This window comes from Uloborus diversus, chromosome 6, assembly GCF_026930045.1.
Source record: "Uloborus diversus isolate 005 chromosome 6, Udiv.v.3.1, whole genome shotgun sequence".
Lineage (NCBI taxonomy): Eukaryota > Metazoa > Arthropoda > Arachnida > Araneae > Uloboridae > Uloborus > Uloborus diversus.
Window position 1 is genome coordinate 41,900,592 of NC_072736.1, and position 21,342 is coordinate 41,921,933.

At 32.4% G+C, this 21,342-nt stretch overlaps 1 protein-coding gene across 1 annotated transcript in view; it reads left to right on the forward strand.

Annotated features, from left to right (window-relative positions):
- The window catches only part of LOC129225187 (dmX-like protein 2), a 154,131-nt gene that overhangs the window by 57,354 nt on the left and 75,435 nt on the right, over nucleotides 1–21,342 (forward strand). The window contains exons 20-24 of the mRNA XM_054859753.1: nucleotides 8,740–8,885; nucleotides 9,834–9,943; nucleotides 11,201–11,691; nucleotides 12,282–12,570; nucleotides 13,615–13,825. Of these exons, the coding sequence (XP_054715728.1) occupies nucleotides 8,740–8,885; nucleotides 9,834–9,943; nucleotides 11,201–11,691; nucleotides 12,282–12,570; nucleotides 13,615–13,825 (1,247 nt within the window). The remainder of the gene's footprint in view (nucleotides 1–8,739; nucleotides 8,886–9,833; nucleotides 9,944–11,200; nucleotides 11,692–12,281; nucleotides 12,571–13,614; nucleotides 13,826–21,342) is intronic.

Here is a 21,342-nt window from a genome sequence, read left to right on the forward strand (position 1 = left end):
AAGCTACATCCAGATGTAACTGGAAAAAAAACACCGATAGGCTTACCATGATAGCTTCAAGTGCCAATGTTGAACAGCTACTTAGAATTTCTGAGACATTTCTTCAGTTGTATATGATATTTTAGATGATTGCTCTTTATTGCTAACTGTTCAAGCTGTAGTGTTTTATACAGCGGCTTACAATACCGGCCGTATAAATTGTGCATGTAATGTTTTAGAGCAAAAGCGGGTTTGTTACGATTCGGCGCGACCGTTTCGGCGCTGACCGTTTCGGCGCCGGCCGTTTCGGCGCCAGATTTTTGCATTCTGAACTTTATGAATTTCAGAAATTTTAGTTCAAAGAAGGAAAAAGATTTCTGGAAGAAGAATGTGAATTTAGCGCTCTAGAAGCTAGTTAAAATTTATTTTAAAATTTACAGCGGGGGAAAAGAGGTGGCATATGTGATCCAGGTATGTTTTACTGCGATAACATAAAGGAAAATATCTTGAAAAATTAGCAAATAATGCCAGTACCAGTCCTACCTCTTTGTCGATTTTTTTTTTTTTAATTAATGCTGAGCCGTTTTGTGTTTCTGTGGTGATTACTTCTTTGTTGTAGCAGCTATTGAAAATAATTTCATAAGTCTTCTTCACGTGAAAACATGTTTCAAACTAACCAAAAAGCTCGACGTAACTATTACAAACCCATGTACGGACATCAAGGTAAATTTAGGGCAATGTTTGATTTTTTTTATTGACTACAAAATCATTTATTTTTTAAAGTTAGTTCTAAACACTATTATTTTATTATTATTATTTTTTGTTATTGCTTTTTTTTTGTTACAAAATAGTCAGTCGACAGTTTAGTGCTATAGAACAGTTACAGAAACTAAAAAGACACAAAATATTTTATTTTTATTTTAAAAAAATGTTTAAAATATTTTTTGTTCATTATATTAGTCTTTATGAAACTTAAAAGCAATAAATAATAATAATCTTTGCATAATAAAGTTTTTTCTTGTCTATCCTGTATTTAAAGCACACTACACAACTTAACTTTGTAGAGAGCAGGGTTACTTGTGAGTTTCTCAACATGTTAACTTTTTCCAATAAAAAATATAAAAAATTCATCTTATTATTAGTTGACCTTTTTTAATTTTTTATAGAAAAGATATTTAAGTAAGTGCACAAATTAATGATCAGCAACGAAAAAAAAATCAATTTAAATTGAATGAATTTTATATTTACATTTCGTAGAAAAATGTCAATGCTGTTTCCTAACTTATCTACTTCGAAAAATTATGAAGATGTTTTTAAACTTACATGTTATCAACTAATAATAAAAAAGAAAACAAAATACACCTTTAAAAATATTACTTCATAAAACTTTTTATAAAACTTAAAAAAACAAAAGATATCTTAAATTTTGAAGCAATGTTTGGCAGATTTACATGCTGACAATATCGATTTTTGAACAGGTCGTATTGAAAAGGACCGCGCCGAAACGGCCGCGCCGAATAGTCCCATTCCGAGCAAAATCTGAACGGTGATGTATTGCGTTTGTATTGCTATCATCATGCACTCGAAATCGTACTGCAGAGTGTCTTTAAAGAAATTCTTGCCTTTCTTAGTTCTAGACTCGATATTCTATTATTTAAGCGCTTCAAAATTCAAAAATTACACATACCACTTGAATTCTAAAAGAAGAATTTGATGACATATTATTGTTCATAGAAAGCAGAATTAAGAAATATTACAGAGAATTATCATACCATGTAATAATATTTCTTGGTGAAGTCCTCCCTCCTACAGGGATATGTTTTCGTCAACCTGGAGCTTATCTGTGAGCCAGAGGGGTGGCAAAAGGAATTTCTTGTTTGAAAATTGATATATTTAGGAGGCAATTTAAATTGACATTACATGAAGAGATTGCCCGTAAATGCTGTTTAACAGTTAAATGTTGTATGAAGATATAGTTTTTCGCAGCAACCCATTCTAGGCCTTTTAAATTAATATAAAGTCTAGTGTCTAAAAAACCTACAGCGTACAAAATGATGACAAACATGCAGCAGAAACAGTGATTGAAAAATTCATAAATCACTTATGGTACTTAGGGGATGAACTAGTAGCTTTGTCCGTATTGGATGAAGGAATTAACATTGAAGAAAGGAAAAGACTACTTCTAAAAGATGCTTGCTGAATAGGAAGATCTGTGTCTGATGACTGTATAAAAAATTTCAAATAACAGTAGATGATTTGGAATACTTTCTTAGTAAAGATCTTCCTCTTTATAGAATCAATTACAAATCAATAAAACTGTTTGATAATTACAAACACCAAAAGATGTTTTCCTATTTGATCCTGATTCATGGCAAAATGAAGAAAGCTATTTAAAGGGAAGAGATATCGTTAAAATGCTGAAAGTTGTGAATGATACAACTGAAAGAGGAGCACAATTATACGAAGAATTTCACAATCAATTTACCAAATATGAGTCGTTGACTCATATTTGGTAAATTGATTGTGAAATTGAATTGGTTGTGTATGTTCATTTGTTTGGTAAATTGATTGTGAATTTGTTAGTATTTTACAGACACTCCAAGACTATCGAAAAAAAAATTGCACATGATTGAGATACATTGAGAAAAGCGTACGATTAAGGTCAAATTTCTGAAGCAATATTTCATTCTTATTCAGTGTACAATCTTTAGATGATATGAAGTAATTAAAAAGATTAATTTTAGTGCTACCTCGCTGTAAAAATATTTTGCAAACGTAGGAGAACCAATGTACGGAGTAGGAAATAAAAACTCGAAGATTTGTGGGAAAATTATCAAAAGTGTTAAAGTTCACCGTCCTTAGGGGCACGTGTTATTATTAACCGATCGAGTTCAAATTTTGCACTGATTACTTTTTATTATAGTGTCACAAAACTAGGGGGCGTCACTTGTTGAATTCCGAAATTTCTTTTTTCCCATATAAATAAAGACCACCCTAATATATATGTATAATAATACTAAAAGTGAAAAATATTGAAAAGACCACACCAAGAGCCCATAGATGCGCAACGCAGCAAAACTAAAAAGCCAAGTAAATATAAAATTAAGCAAACAGAATTTCAAACATTAAACAAATTATAAATAATTAATGATGATAAAGATGAAAATTGCAAACAGCTATTAAGTAGGAAAAGATAAAGTATGAATCCAGAGCTCATCAGCCGTGGAGAATTCATTAATTATGGTCAAAAGACCAAAAATTTTAACTATGTACCATTATATATATATATATATATATATATATATATATATATATATATATATATATATATATATATATATATATATATTAGGGGTGTCCCAAGATATAATGGCGAAAAAAAAATTTGTGAAATCGAATGCGCATACCCTCCAAATTTTTTCCATTTCACCTCAGAAGCGTGAGAAAAAAGTTTTATTGCGATAAAATAACGGGAACCCGTGCCGACTTGAGATCAAAGTTGGACCTGAAATCCTGTACAGCGACTACAGTGGAAAGATTGCTAACTGTATATTTCCTTACTACACGCGACATCGATTTATTTAAAGCAGATATTTGCAACAATATTAGACTACAAGAAACATTACTGTACATATTTTTATTTCAATGTTTGCTTTTTGCAGTCAGGATAGAACTTCTGGTGCTCTTGAACGCAAGGTAACACAATTAGTTTTTGTTCCTCATCAGCTGTTAGCAAACCATGAAAGTCCTGCGTCATTTTTACCGCTCTTTCAGCTACATCGTTTACTGCTCTAAGCATTGAGACCGTCTTTGTCCCCATCAAGGAATGAAATATTATTGACCATACCGTAAAAGCTGGATAAAGTTTTATAGAGCAGCTTTTGAGATAATTGGGTCCACATTATCTTACACTTTTTTCAAGAAGCACAAATCTTTGTTGGGTGCTTTGACTGCCAAAATGCATTGAAGCCATGTTTTCACGTATATTGTCACTACAAACAAGCAAACATCAAACAATGCTTCAATTTCCTTCGTATCTAATTTTAGTTGTGAACTAAATAGTAATAGTTTTAGGGAATAAATCGCTCGAGCCATCCATCGAGCTTGGTGCATGGCTCCCGGTGATCTTATTTTAAATTCATTTCCTGTATCTCCACCTAAAAATATTGTAGGCAGTTCTATCAACTATCGATAGTCATCCCTGACCGTAATATTAGTTAGTTCAGCACAGTAAAAGTCAAGCAAATTTTCCAAGTTAGGGTACAAGTTCGGAACGACTCCGCAGCTCCTCCATAGCAGTGTATTTTAGTGGAATAGATCAGTTCATATGTTTGACGGCGGCAAGCAAAGAAAAGCATTTCTCTATCAAATTTTTACTCAAGAATAGCGCAATAACCACTTAAAGGACCTGTTTTGGAAGCTGTAGTATCACAACAGAGAGTTTTGAACTTTGTCTTAGAGATTCCAATCTAAAACTCCCTTTCGAACAGCCTATGTTTGTTCTTTTCCTGTAGAATTATCCAGTTTAGACTCAGCAATGAGTTGTTCGTCACATCCATATGAAATAACTATAGATAAGCGATCTTCTTTTGATTTTTGAGCACTCAAAGCAGACAACAGTTTCATACCCCGAGGTAAATTCACTACATATGGTATACCGTGTACTGAAAACCAATTTTTATTCTTTCCTCGTACTCCTTCCACTTTTCGGTTCGAATTCTTTGAATTGAAGATTTACCTATGGGGAAATTCATCAATGTTACACCCAAGTGCATCAATAGTAGCTTCAAGAATAGGGTCTGGTGGGGTAAAGTGGTCATAAAATCGTAGGTTTTTAACTTTGGTGGATAATAAATACAACAAATTATTTAAACACTTCAACTTTTTTTGTTGATATTTTACATTGCATTATTAAAGAACACAGTACATTGAAGTTTAGAAAAAAATATTGATTTAATTAGTTTTACAACACTTTCTTTTCTCTTGGTATTTATGACCACTTTACCCCATGGGATGGGGGAAAGTGGTCATAGCATGGGGTAAAGTGGTCATAGTTAAAAATAAATGCAAAACCGTATTAAATAACCATAATATTTGTATATTTCAGTTATTTTTATGGTTACAAGTGTATGCACTAATATATGTGTTTATACACGAGTATATACGTGTCGTGTAAACATGAGTAAACACGTTCATATATGAGTAGATACATGTATACATCAGATACATGCATGCACGTGCCTACTCAAGTATATACGTGTATACACGAGTATATAAGCATGTATACGTGGTTACCTAAAGGAGTGTTGACGTATCTACACGAGTATATATGTGTCATGTTTATATATGTGTTACGTGTATATATGCGTATAAACGAACGTCATATGCATGTATGCACTTGTATCTCGAGTATACACGTGCATACCTGAATACGTGTATAGTAGACGTATATACGCATATATATATATATAGGTGTACATGTGGGTACATACACAAGTGTACATAAATGTATATACGGGTATACACGAGTTAATTCGTGGATGCATCCAGTGCGTGTTTGTACGTATCTACTCACGTATATACATGTATATATGGAAGCATGATTATATACGTATGTATACGTGTAAACACAGTTATATACCCGAAAAGACCGGTATACGTACATTTACGTGTATACACCAGTACATATATGTATACACGAGTATATACGCTTATATACATGTATGCCTACAGAGTGAATCCAAGCTCTGGAGCAAAAATCTAAGGAGTGTGAGAGGGGAGGATAAAATGCAAAGAATAATATGGAGCTTATGGTCGCTGACGCACTACATGCACACAAAGCCAGAAACTGGTGGATGCAAAACAGGTCACAAAATTTTTACACAAAGATGATTTTACTCAAAATTTTTGTTTTTAAGAAATATTTAAAGCACTTGTTAAAAGTTACGACCCGTAGTAGTTCTAATACACGTATCGCAACAAAGGCGCAGCGATGGATGAAAGTTTTTCAAAAGTCTCGTTATTAAAACAGAGAGGTCTTTGTGATTACGACGCCTGTATTACAGTTTCAGACAGCAGATTTCTTCAATCGCTTTAAAACTTTCTTACGACCTAAAATGTTGTGTAAAATTGTCTTAGTGTAACAAATTCGTAACCCGTTTTGCATCCATCAGTCTTTGGTTTTGTGTGCATGTAGTGCGTCAGCATTGTGTTTGTGACCATATGTTCCTTATTATTCTTACTTCTTATCCTCCCCTCTACACCTTTTAAAAATTTTCCCAAGAGTTTAAACTCACCCTGTATACTTGTATATCATATGCTTGTATCTAAGTGTCTACTCGAGTACGTACGTGTATATACGTTGTCTACCTGAGTATATAAGTGTTCGTATACATACGAATAAAAGCAAGTATATACGTGTATAGTCGAATGTATCTCTGCATAGATAAAAAATACCTATATCGCAGATACCCATATACGTATTTATTGATGCATTTATGTGAATACGTTTATGTACGCGCCTACAAGAGTATATGCGTATGCATACGTATATACTGGTATATTTAACCCTACTTACTTTAATAACAATACATATTAAGTTAAATTAATATTTAATTTATATCTGCCTTATACTTAACTATTAAGTGACATTAGAAAAACAATATTCGTTACGCCTAATATTATAACCAATTTACCCCCATATTACTGAAATTGTTCTAAAAAATTATCTAAAATATATTCAGCTAACTGCTAATGAGCAAATGATCTTAAGACATGTAGGAAGCTTCCTGTGCCGTCGATCTGTTCATAATTCTAACAAACAAAATTTCCCAAAGAAGTTAAAAGAGGTGTTTAAATTTTTAAAATTTTCATGTTTACACAAAATATTTTTTTTAACCAAATAAAATTTTGCCAGTTTTGAAATTTTGTATTCAAAATGTAGTTTCTAACTCACCGAACCTGAAATAAAATTTTCGCATTTATTCGAACATTTATTTCCAAGCTATAGTCATTTATTTGAAGTATGACCACTTTACCCCATTGACCACTTTCCCCCACCAGACCCTAAACACATAATCTCGTATACTTGGACACCTGTCCAATGCAGCAACTGACTTTGAAGTAATAAAATCGCTCCTCATTACATATCTACTTGTTCCAGGTTCTGATATACTTGTTCTAGGTTCTAATAAACTTGTTCCAGGTTCTGATGAACTTGTTCCAGGTACTGATTTATATGTTTCAGGGAAATCTTCTGAATTAATATTTTCACTAGAGCTCGAAGAGGAATCTTCTTGTACAGGTTCATACAATTCCGAGGATGTTGAAGCGTAATCGTATTTCATGCGCCTGTTTTCTTCTTTGACAGCTCAAAGTCGAGCCCTTACCTCTTTGACGGCCAGTTTTTTAAATAGAAGAAGCATGTGCAATATTGAATAAATTGTTTAAATTATTCTCAAATTTTTGTTGACTCTGCCTGAATACTCTTGCAGTTTCTTAGCATTTTCTTAAAAGTCTCTACAACTTTGATACAGGTTTTTAAGTATACTCACACAATTTGGCAACGATTTGGGGGAAATGCGTGCCTTTTCCCAAAAGATGATGCATTCCCGAATAGCGAGATTTGCACTTTCACTGATAGTTAAATTTACTTCTCGAATGTTATAAAACAAAACAGACAGAATTTGTACGTTAGAGGAAAGTTTCAAGTACGTAATTTGGAGCTTTACGACTTCTATTAAAAATATCTCTTTTTTCGAACTTTGAAATTCCACTGCCATGTTTCGTTCTCTATGGAAGGACTAGACTGCGCTCGCTGACCGTAATGTATTCGTATTGACACGTTTGACGGTTTGCAAATTGATACGGATAAGCCCCCCCCCCCTCTCAACATATGTTTTTCTGTTTTCATTTGTTTTCTGTGCACTATTTACAGCTGTTTTGAGCTTCACAAAGTATCGCTTCGCCAGCATTCGCTTGCTTATGAATACACGTGCTATATGCACGTTTAGGCCTTTAGGCGCAAGTCGGCACGTGTTACTTTGCTTCAAATTGCATGAAACTTTTTTTACAATTGTTTTGTTATAAAAGGAAAAAAATAAGACGGTATGCGTTTTAAAAAAAAGACTTTCATTTTTTTGGGACACCCTAATATATATATATATATATATATATATAACCTTGTAACTCCATTATATATATATATATATATATATATATATATATATATATATATATATATATATATATATATATATATATATATATATAATGGAGTTACAAGGAAACCTTTTTTTTCAGATGCAAATAAGGTCCCATCAAAAAAGGTACTTCATAACTTTGAAACTTGTGTCTGCAGTTTAATTTCCATGTTTGTGCATTTTAACTATAAAGTCAATAAGTTAAAGATGAATAAATCATTAAATTCAATAAATACGTAATGAACTTATTTTGGCACTATCCTACCAAAAGCTAATTTTCTAAGGTAACAAAAATTTGTCTGCAATGCAGTAGTGATTGAAATTTATCGAAAAGTAAGTGCATTGTGCATGAAAAACCACACAATATTCTAGTATTATTGTTATGAATTATGTAAAATGAGTTTTTAAATACACACTGACTTTTCTTCATATTAAAAAAATATTTTTAACATTCACTGGGCGCAAAAGTGTTTCTGTTCATTGTTTTCTTATATCTTTATTTCATAAATCTTTGAACCATTTTAGATGAAGATTTTATTTTTACACCTTTGAATTGCAGGTCTGTACACAGATTTTGCCACTTCCCGAAGACGTTGAAGTAGTTCATGCTGCCCCTGCAGCTGGTCACCTGAGCTCTTCTAATATATATCCAGCTTGTTTTGCTCCTTATCTCATTTGTACTGCATGTTCTGATTATTCTGTCAGGTGAGAAATATTTTTCTTGTGTAACTTTGAGCTCATGCTTATGAAGGAAACATGTCCTTCTGCATTATGCTTTTGTATTACTCTTTAGACCAATTGTTTTATGTGTTTCAATGAAACATTTAAAATACCTTTAATAGTGACATTGTAATTCTGTAGTTTTCCACTGTCTGCAATTTATTATTAGGATTTGTCATGTAAAATACTGTTTGACCGCGGATTGTATGTAATTTGGCAATCTGCCAAGAAAGACTATTCCATCTGAATGAATCTACCAGGGGAGAATGGAAAATGACGATAGGATTTTGATGCAGGCGTTTTATAATGTCACTAGGGCCTTATTCATTTATTGCATTCTCTTTAATAAAACAAGAGAAAACAAAAATAGTTACCATGGAAACAACAAAAAGAAAAGAAAATATTTTCATTTCTTCCAGGAACGTAAAAGCAAAATGGTAAGCTCAAAACTTTGTGAATAAATCAATTAATTTTTGCCATGATAATATAAGATCGAATATACTTTAGATTAAAAAAATGTTGCTGAGAGCAAATTTTCATTTTTACAAAATTAAAGCTTAATAATAGAGAGGCAAAAGTGCACATCTGAAACAAACCAACTAACAACCCTATAAACTAATAGATACGTCCATTTCCGCCTATAAACCTGATATTTGCCTTTCCATTTAATCGATGGTCAGACAATATTGTAGGATTTGTCACGTAAAGAATTGCGAGTTTTGCTGTTCTTTGGATATAGTTAAGTAATTTAGAGCATTTTAAATTTTTATTCAAACTAGAAGTGAGGCTTTGCTGTAATTCTGTGCACAATACAGTGATCAAACTTCTACCATTTTTTCCATTCTTTTGTATTGTAATTGAAAATGAATATAAACTTCTCTCTCTCATAGCTTGTGCAGTCATTTTCTAATGGTTGCAATTTGTTTTGAAAAGGTTTTGGAAATGTGAAATTTCTTCTGCCGAAAATAAAGACGAAACTGAATACAATTGGGTTGAATGGGAAATGATGTTAAACAAGACAAGCAGCTCTGTAAATGTTCCAGGTTAGTTTAAAATATATTTTAATCAATAGTTTAAATGCAAAGTGTTGTTAATATCTTTTGAACTTTTTAGAAACCTTCAGACCTCTGTTTTTTCTTGAGTGTTACATTTTCTTCCTGATTTTTATTCCTTTTCTTGAACTTCTTTCTTTCAATCACAAGAATCTAATGGTAAGTAAAACTATTATCCAGGTGTAAAAATTTCAAAAACGAAATGCAATCAAGCCTCATTAAACAAACTCAATTGGACCTTTAAAATCAATTCGTCTTAACCATAGTTCGTCTTATCTTGACATAAATTAAACAAACAATTAGACTGGGATCGCAAATGTAATTTGTCTTAGCATTAATTTGTTTTAAGCATCTTTGAATTAAAAAACTTGACTATACTTTTCGGCCTATGTTTAATTTAATATTATTCAAAAAATGCAATAAAAATTTTAGTTTGCAAACCCTGCACCCTAAGGTCTTGGTTTTGAAAATTTTTCAATCCTAATACAGTAGTTAATACATGTGTAAGGACTGTTGTGAGCAAAAAAAAACCTTCCAGAAGAAATTTCTGACTGCAGTAGTGCGGGAACTTGCACATTTAAGTAGTTACGCACCTTAAAATTTTTTTTTACAGTTTATCTTCATTTTTATATTTATTTAAGTATAATAGTTTAAGTGGTAAGTATAATAGTTTATGGAATATAAATTTTTAAACCAGGATATTCTTTTATGCTAACCCTGTATATTTTAACTGAAATTGTTTCACAAATTGCTCAACATAGATATATATATATAAATTGGAGTTGAAGTTTTTTTAAAGGGCTCAGATTACATACCAGTAAATCCAATTTCTTGCTTCTGAAAGATTTGTAAATTAGCAAATATGTCTGTTTCTATTCAAGAGGAAATATATCTAAGATCATTAATGATTGTTCCATTTAGATGAGAATAGTTTACCAAGTAGTGATAACAAAAATAACGTAATTGTAATCAGCTTTTGTGGGCTTTGTTGGCATGGAAACTCAGCTCCATTACTTCTTTTCAATTTTGTGTCTACTTTTACATAAGACGGAGACAGAGACAGACTTCATCGTAAAGCAATAAAATGGTGTCTAAATGCTATTGTGCTCCTAAGTTTTGTAAGAGCGTAAGTCCTATTTATGCATTACCCCTTATTATGAATTGACCCTTATTATGCCCTTGAAAAACTGATTACATTTATAAAATAATATTTTTACACATTTTTATATATTGTTTCTTTTTTCACAGGTCAGCCATTGTATGTAAGTTGTGCCTATAGTGGAAGAATGGCATGTGCATTTAAGCACGGAAAATCTTTCACCAGACATAACTCCCAAAATCCGGAAACCAGATTTGTGAATATTGGTGTTTCAATATTTGAATGTGAATCCACTGGAGGATCTGAATGGATGCTGGAGGATACAATAAATCTACGAAATGTTAGTCTTCCTTTGCCAAAATTATCTTTGAACTTAGAATCCCTGTTTGACGCTTCACAGAGAAATAAAAGAACTGCAGATGCACTTATGCAAAAACTTTCTACTGACGAAACAGTGAACGAACGGTTGCCATTGCAACGACTCTTATCTGTGCCTAGTTATGCAACTTTACAAACTTTGAGGCAAGCAATAACTGAAAAAGGTAATCAAGATCTTTTAGCTCCAAAGTCTCTTGTGCAATTAGACTGGGTTTCAGCAGAAGATGGATCTCACATCCTGACTGTTGCCATTGGCTCTAAAGTAAGATTTTTTTAAATAAAAAAATTCCGTCTAAAACTTTGTTGAATTTTAAGGACATGAAATATAATTCAAAACATCGAAAGAAAATTATACTTTTTAAAACGACCATAAACATAAATGTAAGGTACGAAAATATGAGATTTGAAGGAAAGAAATTATTTTTACGTTTGAATTCTCATGTGTATTTTGCCAGTGAGAAACTTAGTCAGATTAAATTCTCATTTATTGAGTATTTGATTGAAACTAACTTTCTGTGCCTTTTAAAGTTTGTTCACCTGCAATTTGCTGTTGAAACTAGTTATTAGGGTTTTGTTAAAGAATGCTACATTTCATGATTGCTTATGATGATTTCCTTTCATAGTTTTTTAAAATCTTTTATTTTTCACCAAGATTTATCGCTCAAAAAATTATATTTAAACATTGTTCTGTTAAATTAGTTGAAATTTTTTCCTATTATTGGACGTTCAATTTTTTGGCAAAAGAATTATAGCAAGAGACATAAGTTACTATTTTAAAAGTCTTACGTCATTTTATCATTTCCAATTAACAATTTTTTGGGAAATAATTTTATGTTCCTGAAAACTTTCCAGGTTCTTCTTTTTGCACCTGTTTCTAACGATATTGCCCAGGCAAATGTTCAAGCCATGAAAGCTTCCAAATCGGCCAGTCGTCCTCTTTTGAAGCAAGCGTCATCAATGGTGTTGCCATTGTCATGTAATGATGAAATTAGGTGGATGCGTATAAGAAGCACTCCTCTTAAAACAGCCGATTCCCTACCTCCGATTCCAATGCATCTTTCTTGGGTTCGACATGGCATTTTGGTTGTCGGTATGGACAGTGAAATGCACATATATTCTCAGTGGAGAGTTCCTCCCAATGGTAATTTTTTAAAGTGAATATTCAATTTTTTGCTTTGTTTCTTGTATTGAAGAGTTCAGTGAGTTTACTAACTGAAGTAAGTATAGTGGATTTTGGGCTAAAAATACACAGGAATCAGTTATCAAAACTGAAAAGGCAAATACTGCTAGCTTATCTAATGAGTTTTATTACTCTTTTTGAAATCTCAGCTATTAGATATGTTGTTTTGTGCCTTATTACAAATAGTCAAGTGAAAATCTAAAGCTGTCTGTATATCAACATTTTTTATTAAATTTTTTTCGTGGATTTTTCTTGCATGTTTTTTTCATTTAAAGATAATTGCAGACACCTAGAACAACATGACCTTCAACAGTCAGCTCAACCCCAGACCGTTTCAAAGCTTAGGTGTAGCTCATGGCATCCTTCGTTAAAACTTGTTTTTGTTCGTCTCAATTACGGATGTTTTCTAAGAAAAGGAACAAAATTTCAGTCACACTCTCGAACCTTTCAAAAAAGAGTAGCATGATTTTGAAGGAGGCAAACTAGAGCAATTGAAAAAAACAACACTATGAGCCACCCTTTAGGGAACTCTATTACATCTAAGAATTGCCACATACTTTCAACCCAGTTTCTTTTGGATCCCGTCTCCTACGTGCATGAATGTGTATGTGTGCTAGAAACTTCCTGCCATGTTCAGATAACCTTAAAATTCATAAGTTTTTTCTTCATCGTAAAAATTATTTGAAAGGATTTAATTAAGCATCACCTAAATCTTGAAATAAACAAGAGTAAAATATTTAGTTAAATTATGACCTCTGATTTATTAAATATTTATGATTATTGTTTATATGAGTGTGTGAAAACATAAATATCTTCTGGACTTATTTAGGGTTCAAATTTATTGATACAATAGAAATAAATCTTTGCATAAAACTTATGTCACTTCTAGAAATAGACTGCTTTAAGATTTATTTTCTTTAAAAATCACCATGTTTATGATTTTTTTTTGTTGAAACTAGAGGTATTAAAACTGTTTCCTTACTTTTATTACTAAACAAATTACAGATAAAGAATCCATACCTGGAGCTGAAAAAGATGAGCCTCTTGTTGATGATAGAAAATTAACTGAAGAGGAACTTTTAAGTAGAGCCCAAGAGTCTTCACAACTTCGTTTACCCACACCTTCAGGGACTTTATCTCGTTCTACTTCTTCTTCAGTCCTTAGTGCTGCTACTGAAACAAAAAGAAAAAAGGCTGAACATTCTAAGTCACAAAGGTTTGATTAAAAATACAGAAATTTCTTCTTTGTGTTACCTAAAGAAAAAGTCCTCTTTGCAAATTTTAAACTTTGAAACTGCAAAAGATGTATTTGCTTCAATTGTTTTGCAATTATTGGTTAAAACCTCAAAGATGTTTCTTCCTCTTTACTCTTACAAGTTAAACTTAACACTATATACAGGGTTAGCATAAAAGGATATCCCGGTTTTAAAAATTTATATTTCTTAAATTTACCATATATACTTGGCATTATAAATCTATATAAATAAAACAGAGAATATAGGGGAAGGTAGGGTACCTCAGACCTATTTTCACTTTTCAATTTTTATTTTCATAATTATTTGCCAAATCTAAATACAAATACCTTTAGTTAAAACTTTATGATTTTTTACCCAACATATAATTATCTTAAAAATTTATTTAACTTATTTCAATTACATTTTAAAGAAAAAACAGAAGAATGCAATTAGTACCGAGGTACACCACTGGTGTACCTTGGGTCTTGGGATGGTGTACTTTCGACCAATGATTAACAGGTACAGAAAATATGATTTTCTGTAAGAACATCACTATTTATCAATCAGTAAATCATACACAATTTTAGAAATACATTTTTCATTTATTTCAAAGGTAAATAAAAATTTAGATCTTATTATCTTAATACGGTTCACATTTTTAATAAAATAACAAGATGCTCTAGCTTCTGAAAATCATACTAAAGATTATTTTTTAAAGCTGCACTTATTTCTAACTAAGATTGTAATCAGATAAGTCGATTCCAAATGTTAACCTCTTAAGCTGCCTTTCAGATCCACCAGCTAGTATTGTGTGTGGTAGCTTGAATATGATATTCTTTTTGTCAACTTCATAAAGGATAGGATCTTCTCTGGTGAACTTCTGACAGTTTGGATCTTTTTTCAGATATTTAACTTTATATCCATCATCAGCAATAGAAATAATTTCTGCAAGAAAATATTTGATAGTTTTCTTGCCAGCGAATTTCACCAATACAAAAACACCAATCTATATATTGACGTTATCTGGATCTTCTAGCTCATTAAAATGATGATCTGAAATATCAAATTCCTCATATAAGTCTTCAATATACTCAAGTTCAGACTCTGAGGAATAATAAAGTTTTCTTTTAGCTGCCATGGTAGGGGGTTTTGCTGTCTTAGTTTGCTTTACTTTTTTCATTGCCATTTTAGCCTTTGTGCAATGCCGGGAACAGGGCTAGCATTGATATAAAAACTGACTTCAAATCTGTTGTAGGGGAGAGAAGGCACATATGGACCTGCTCAATTTTCCCAAATTTATTACAATTGAAAATTATTAAGATTTTTTTCTCTCAATAATAGTATCATGATCTATTTCCCCAAGACAAATGTGAAGCAATTGACAGTGAAACTTTCCCAGTTTTCTGAAAGCTTTTTGAAACTTTAAAGTAATTTATGCTTTATTTATTTGAATGCTAACTATAGTACATCCTTATATTGCATCATGAAATTAAATATTTTCAAGTAAATAACTTGTTGAGTAATAATTGTGATTTATAAATCGAATTTAGTTTCAAAAAATTAAAAACTTTTTGCTTAGCTTTTAAAAAATTATAAACTATGAGCACACATAGACACTGTTTTGGACACATATGTGGACAGTCTAAATGTTCCTAAATAATTTATAGATGTATGTTACATCACTAAATTAAAATTTGCAAAGTATGCTTTGTATTGTGCACTAAAGAACGAGTGAGAAATATTGTAAATTGAAAGCATGAAACTGCAAAAAGATAACTACAATTGCAGCAAAACACTTATGTAATGTAGGACTCGACCGATGCATCGGCGCCGATGGTTCAAGAATTTAGCCATCGGCATCGGCGGCCGATGCTAACTTTCAGGAAACATCGGTCCTAAAAACATCGAAAAGCCGATGGAATTGTCCGATGTTTTCGAAAAAAGGGACCTTTGCTGTTTTACTTTTAATACAAAGTAATGGGAGTTATTGTTTTTATATAAAATTGTTTACTTAAATTTCAGTATGAATTTCTATTTTAGTTACCCCTGAAAGAGTTTTTAATACTGCATTCAGGTACCAAACAAGTTAATTATTGCTTTGTTTTTGTTTTTTTTGTTGCTGGATGTACGTATGTATCTCTCATAAGTCATAACTCAAAAATAGTAAGCTGTAGAAGGTTAAATTTCACATGGATGGGGGGTCTGCATGCGTTCCAGTTGTGCACTTCCCTTTTTGTTTTCGATCGGGTGTTCTAAAAAGCCTATTTACTCATTTTTTATGGCTATTAATTACTTATTTCAATGCAAAACTAATATAGCGTCTCAGACTAGGTTATGATTTGGTGATATATTTTTGCTGGATTGGAGACCAACTTGGAAGCAAATGTGAGATGGCGAAACCGATTTTGTGTCATTTTGTTAGATTCCCATTGAACCGACGCTAATGTTTAATTTTTCGATATTTGTAATATGAATCAAAGTAATGCAGTCTTTTCTGTATCGCTTTGGCGGAGTTACAAGTCACATCCTATTTTAGTTTATTCCGTATTGCATTTGTGTTGTTATTTTGAAATTGTAATTTGTTGTACTAATTTCTTATGCGTTATGAATATTGAATTTACCATTCAATCGCGCGGGAATGTTTTGTATCATATCATGTAGAGGGCGCCGCGGATGCACGCCACTTGTAGAACGTTGAAACACATGAGATAGGAGAGTGTCTCATGTGAGAGCTCGGTGCAACAACCACATAGGTGGATTTATGGGGGGGGGGGGGGCAGAGGGGGCAATGCCCCCCAGTTTTGGGAGGACTTCATGTAGTAACAACACATCTTCCAAAAATTAATATATATATATATATATTTTTTTTCTCTTTTGAATAGTTCAGAAGGGCATGGGTGGATTTATAGGGAGGGAGGCATAGGGGGCAATGCCCCCCAGTTTTTGGGAGGACTTTATATAGTAACAACACATCTTTCAAAATCTTAAAACAAAGAAATCATGACTTTTTCTTTTTTGAATAGTTCAATGAAAATCAAGAGAAAAGGAAAAAAAAAACCGAACATTAAATACAAATCGTACACTTGTCACTGGAGTGCTGAAAATGTGTTTAAATTCACTATTTTGGACTGAAAACTATTTGGGCAAGTAAATGAATGGAAATATAGGCTAAACGAGCTATACATTAAGCTGCAGCACTTATAATAATTGAGGAATATTTTAACAAATTAGAACCTAAAGCAAAGGGGAAAAAAAACTCCCCCCTCCATTCGCGCTAACAGAGCGATCTTCTCGTTATACTATGCTCCCTCTAAGTAAATGAATCCTTTTGCTTAGAGGGAGAGTACAATTTTACTTACTTTATAAATACTGTTTAAAAAGTAAGGTAAGTAATAATCATCTAACTCAGTCAGTCTTTGTCATTATTGAAATCTAAATAATTGAGTCATCAAAAGTTTTGGAAAAATTTGCTAAAATTTTATAAAAGTCTATAAAAACCTAACAAAGATTGGTAAAATTGTAAAAACCCTTTAAACCTAAAACTGACGAATTTTCGTAAAAATTACAAAAAAAAAAGAAAAAAAAATCAAACAAAAATTTGCAGGTAAGAGTGAATTACAAACAGGGCCGAATTTGCTTATAGGATAAACAAGCTATTGCTTAGGGCCCCTGCTTTGAAGTGGGTTCCTAACTCCCAAAAAAAATTCATGATTCGTTCCTTAAAAAATGGAAATTGCTTGAAAAAACTAATTTCATTTTTAAGTGCTTGAAAACCTTGAATATTTGGAAACGTGTGGCTACTAACCTTAAATTTTAAAATTTCTAATATATGGTAGAGGGGGAGGAATGCCAAAATATGTCAAATTCAGCTCGTTGCCACATCCTGTATTAAAAATGTAAAAATCATGGTTCTCACGTTTGTAACATATTACTTGAAATAAATTTTTGTGACTCACATGTTTCATATCTTGCTATGTATTCAATCCCGAATGCAGTATTTTGGAAATTCTTTTGTATTGATTGCTTTTATTTTACTTCTTCTGCATATTGTCTATCTGTTTATCATGGAAACAAATACACACTACTTTGATTTATTTTCATTTTCTGCCCCACTTGCAACTGAAGAAAAGTTGTTGTCATGAGAAATCTATGGTTTCTTTTTTCTTTTAAATTTAAAATAATTATTTTTCACAAAGTTAGAACAGGACTGTAAAAATTTACAATCAAGTACTAAAATATCAGAGACTGGAAAGTACAAATGAAGTGTATTAAATAATTTTATTTATTCTAGAGTCCTTGAAAATAATTAGATATGTCTTTGAAAATCCTAAGCAAAGTGGGCTCCAATTACTTCTACCGCATATTGTTAATCTGTTTAGCCAGGAAAAAAAATGATACACTACCTCTATTCCTTTTCGTTTTCTGCACTACGTATAGTTAAAAAAAGGTTGTTGCAATGAGAAATCTATAGTTTATTTTTTCTTTCAAACTTAAAATGGCTGTTTCTTACAAAGTTTGAACAATACTGTACTTGTACAACTGTATAATCTAGTTATCAATTTCTATGTCTATCCAATTAACCTTAATAAGGCTTCAAAATGCAGAATTTTATATCCATTTTACAAAATTTCCTCCGGGGGAAAACCCCCTCGGCCCCCTAAAATTGGAGATATTCTATTTCCCACCTAAAAGGGAACCCTGCATCATTTAACTCTCTTGATACCAGATCCCTCTCTTAAGATCAATTCAAAAAGGACAGCATGAAAACACGCATTAATGATAACGACACACAAAAAAGTAAAGCATGGACTTATGCATCACAGGAAACAGATAAAAACATAGGACTGGGGGGCAATAAAAATGTTGCTAAAAAAAAAATCCTGCCCCCCCCCCCCCCAAGGAACTCAGTCTTAAATACGCCTATGAACAACCACCGAGATGCGGTTGGTGCTTGCTAAGTGTTATTAAAAGTATACAGTCCTCTGATTGAGTTTGTTTTTATTGGTAAATGTCCGTCCAGAACGGACACCCCCTATGAAATTGTTTTCTAGGTAGGGCCTTTGTATATGGCCTTATTTCTTCAGGGGTTACAAAGCTTGGCAAAGAAATACTACATTGTAAAAACGATTCGGAAACATTCCTGGAAAATAATGGGCAGCTGATGTGCCTAACTTCTGCCAGTATCATATCTTGCAAAAACCAGGAACGCTTTCCGCTAAAATTCAGTAACCTTCCTGAAATTATCCTGGAACCCCCTTGACACATTCAGAAATCTCCCTGATTAAAGCCAGTCTTGTCTCTTGGTCCTTAGAGACTACTTAGGTAGGTGTAATATAGTAGCCTGGCACCATCCTGGTTTATCAAGGAAGTTCAATAGCAGTATTGCAAACATGGCCAAAGCTAAGATAGAATTGCAAGTAAGCATCAAAAATTTTACTCACTTGCAATTCTTGCAAAGCTAAGGAGTCCGTGGACTGATTAAGCTCCCAGTCTGGACGTGCAGTAAACGAACTGAAGTCGATACACTTTATTAATACTCTCAGTTAATCTTTAAACTGGGAGCTAAAAATATTTTTCACAAAGGTGAGAAGTGTGCATTAGTGCAACTTGTAGCAAGTCAGGAAACTTTTTGACCATGAGACTTGATTTTTCCAGGATGTGGATAAAAACCATTGAAATTCCAAAACGTACACGAAAATACTCAGTAACATTTCGGAATTTTTTTGAAGTGTTAACTTCAGATGTTGACACACCAGTAAAATAGTTTTGTGTGTTATTTTCTTGTTACTTTTGCATTGAGATATCAGTGACATTTGATAAGAGGAAATCAGAATCTTGAGAAATGTTTTCATTCAGTATATGTAAGCCTTAAAGCTAATGATTATATTTGATAATGTGAAGGCCAGTGGGAATGCTCGTCCAACTATTCCAACAAACTGAAGAACATGAAGTTTTAGGAGTTGTAATAACTATGCAGAAGTGTGTACCTTGGGCTAGTCCAAGGTACGCCACTTGTATTGGGTTCGAGGTACACTACTTGGTTATAAAAAACAAAGCAGATGACCATTATGTTACAGTTAGGCTTAACTTTGTTTCAAGTACATGGTGTTATAGCTAGAACATGACTGTATAATGCATGACCTTCATTTCAGAATAAACAATGCATGTTTCATAATAAAAAACATAAGTATCTGGACAAACTTACTTTTGAATGGTATATTTCTTTTTTTAATAATACTTCAATCAGATGAGCTTTCAACAAAACAGAAAGGTATGCACTGAGACGTCTAGTGGCAAATACTTTAACTACACATGTTGCTATTCAATTATTTTAAGAAGCAGAGTTGTAATCAGCCTGGGTCCAAGGTACACACGTGTCCGAGGTACGCAATTACCCCCCCCCCTCTCTCTCTATATATATATATATATATATATGTTCCCTGTACAAATCCACAGTTTATGTCAGATTTCAACCAAATTTAGCTGGGAGGTACTTGAACACCCGAGAGGGAACGTAGGGGGGTTTTCAAATGCCAAAAAAACTCCTGAACCATTCGAATTTTAATTTTAGGGCCCGAGAGAATGGCATTAAATTGCTCTTTCTACCCGAAATAATTATCAGATCAGTTCATATTGAACCCCAGTCAAAAGCCTGAGAAAAATACCCCTAAAATCAAGTTAATTCCTTCAAATTTCTTTAAAAAAAAAAAAAAAAAAAGGCTGTAAAATCACAGGGGGAAAAGTTAAAAGCATTTTTAAGCCTAATATGGAACAGCATTTTCATATCAAAAATTTTTTTCTCGACTGTGACCAAATAAAATTTTGTTTTTGATTTGAGGTAAACATTTCAACTTTTGATTATTATTTGGCAATTTATCCTATTTCTTTTTCTTTACGCTGCCAGCAGAAGATAATTAGGAAGATTGCATTTAATTTATTCGGGAATTTTTGATTTGTCGTTTCCTTTCTTTAAGAATGATTATTTCAACAGGAAATTTCACATTATTTTTTTTCCCTAATTGAAGCTTGATTTTGGAACACACGTCACTTGACATAACTTTAGTTTTCGAGGTAGACCGTGCAAAGCCAGGCAGTGCAGCTAGTGATACATAAAAAAAAAGATACACATTACAAGTTTCTTTTCACTCAAAAATGTTTGATGTCTGAGCCTTTCATGGTGCGACCCACATCTATCCTGCATTCTAGTTTGTTCTATACATTTTGGAGTGTTTCACTGTCAATTTTATGTAATGCTACACATATGCAATCTTTAAGCTCTTGCAATGTTGTAGGAAATGGTGATGTATAAACACTTTCTTCAACAAAACCCCATTTAAAAAAAAAAAAATAAAAAAAAATGAGTGGATGTGTGCAACACACGATTTCTTTTTGCATCAATTTAAAGTTATTTCCCCATTATTGGCAATTTTAATGTGATTCAATAGTTAACTCTCTAAATATCACCAACAATGGCCAAATGGAAACCAGATTTAAAAAA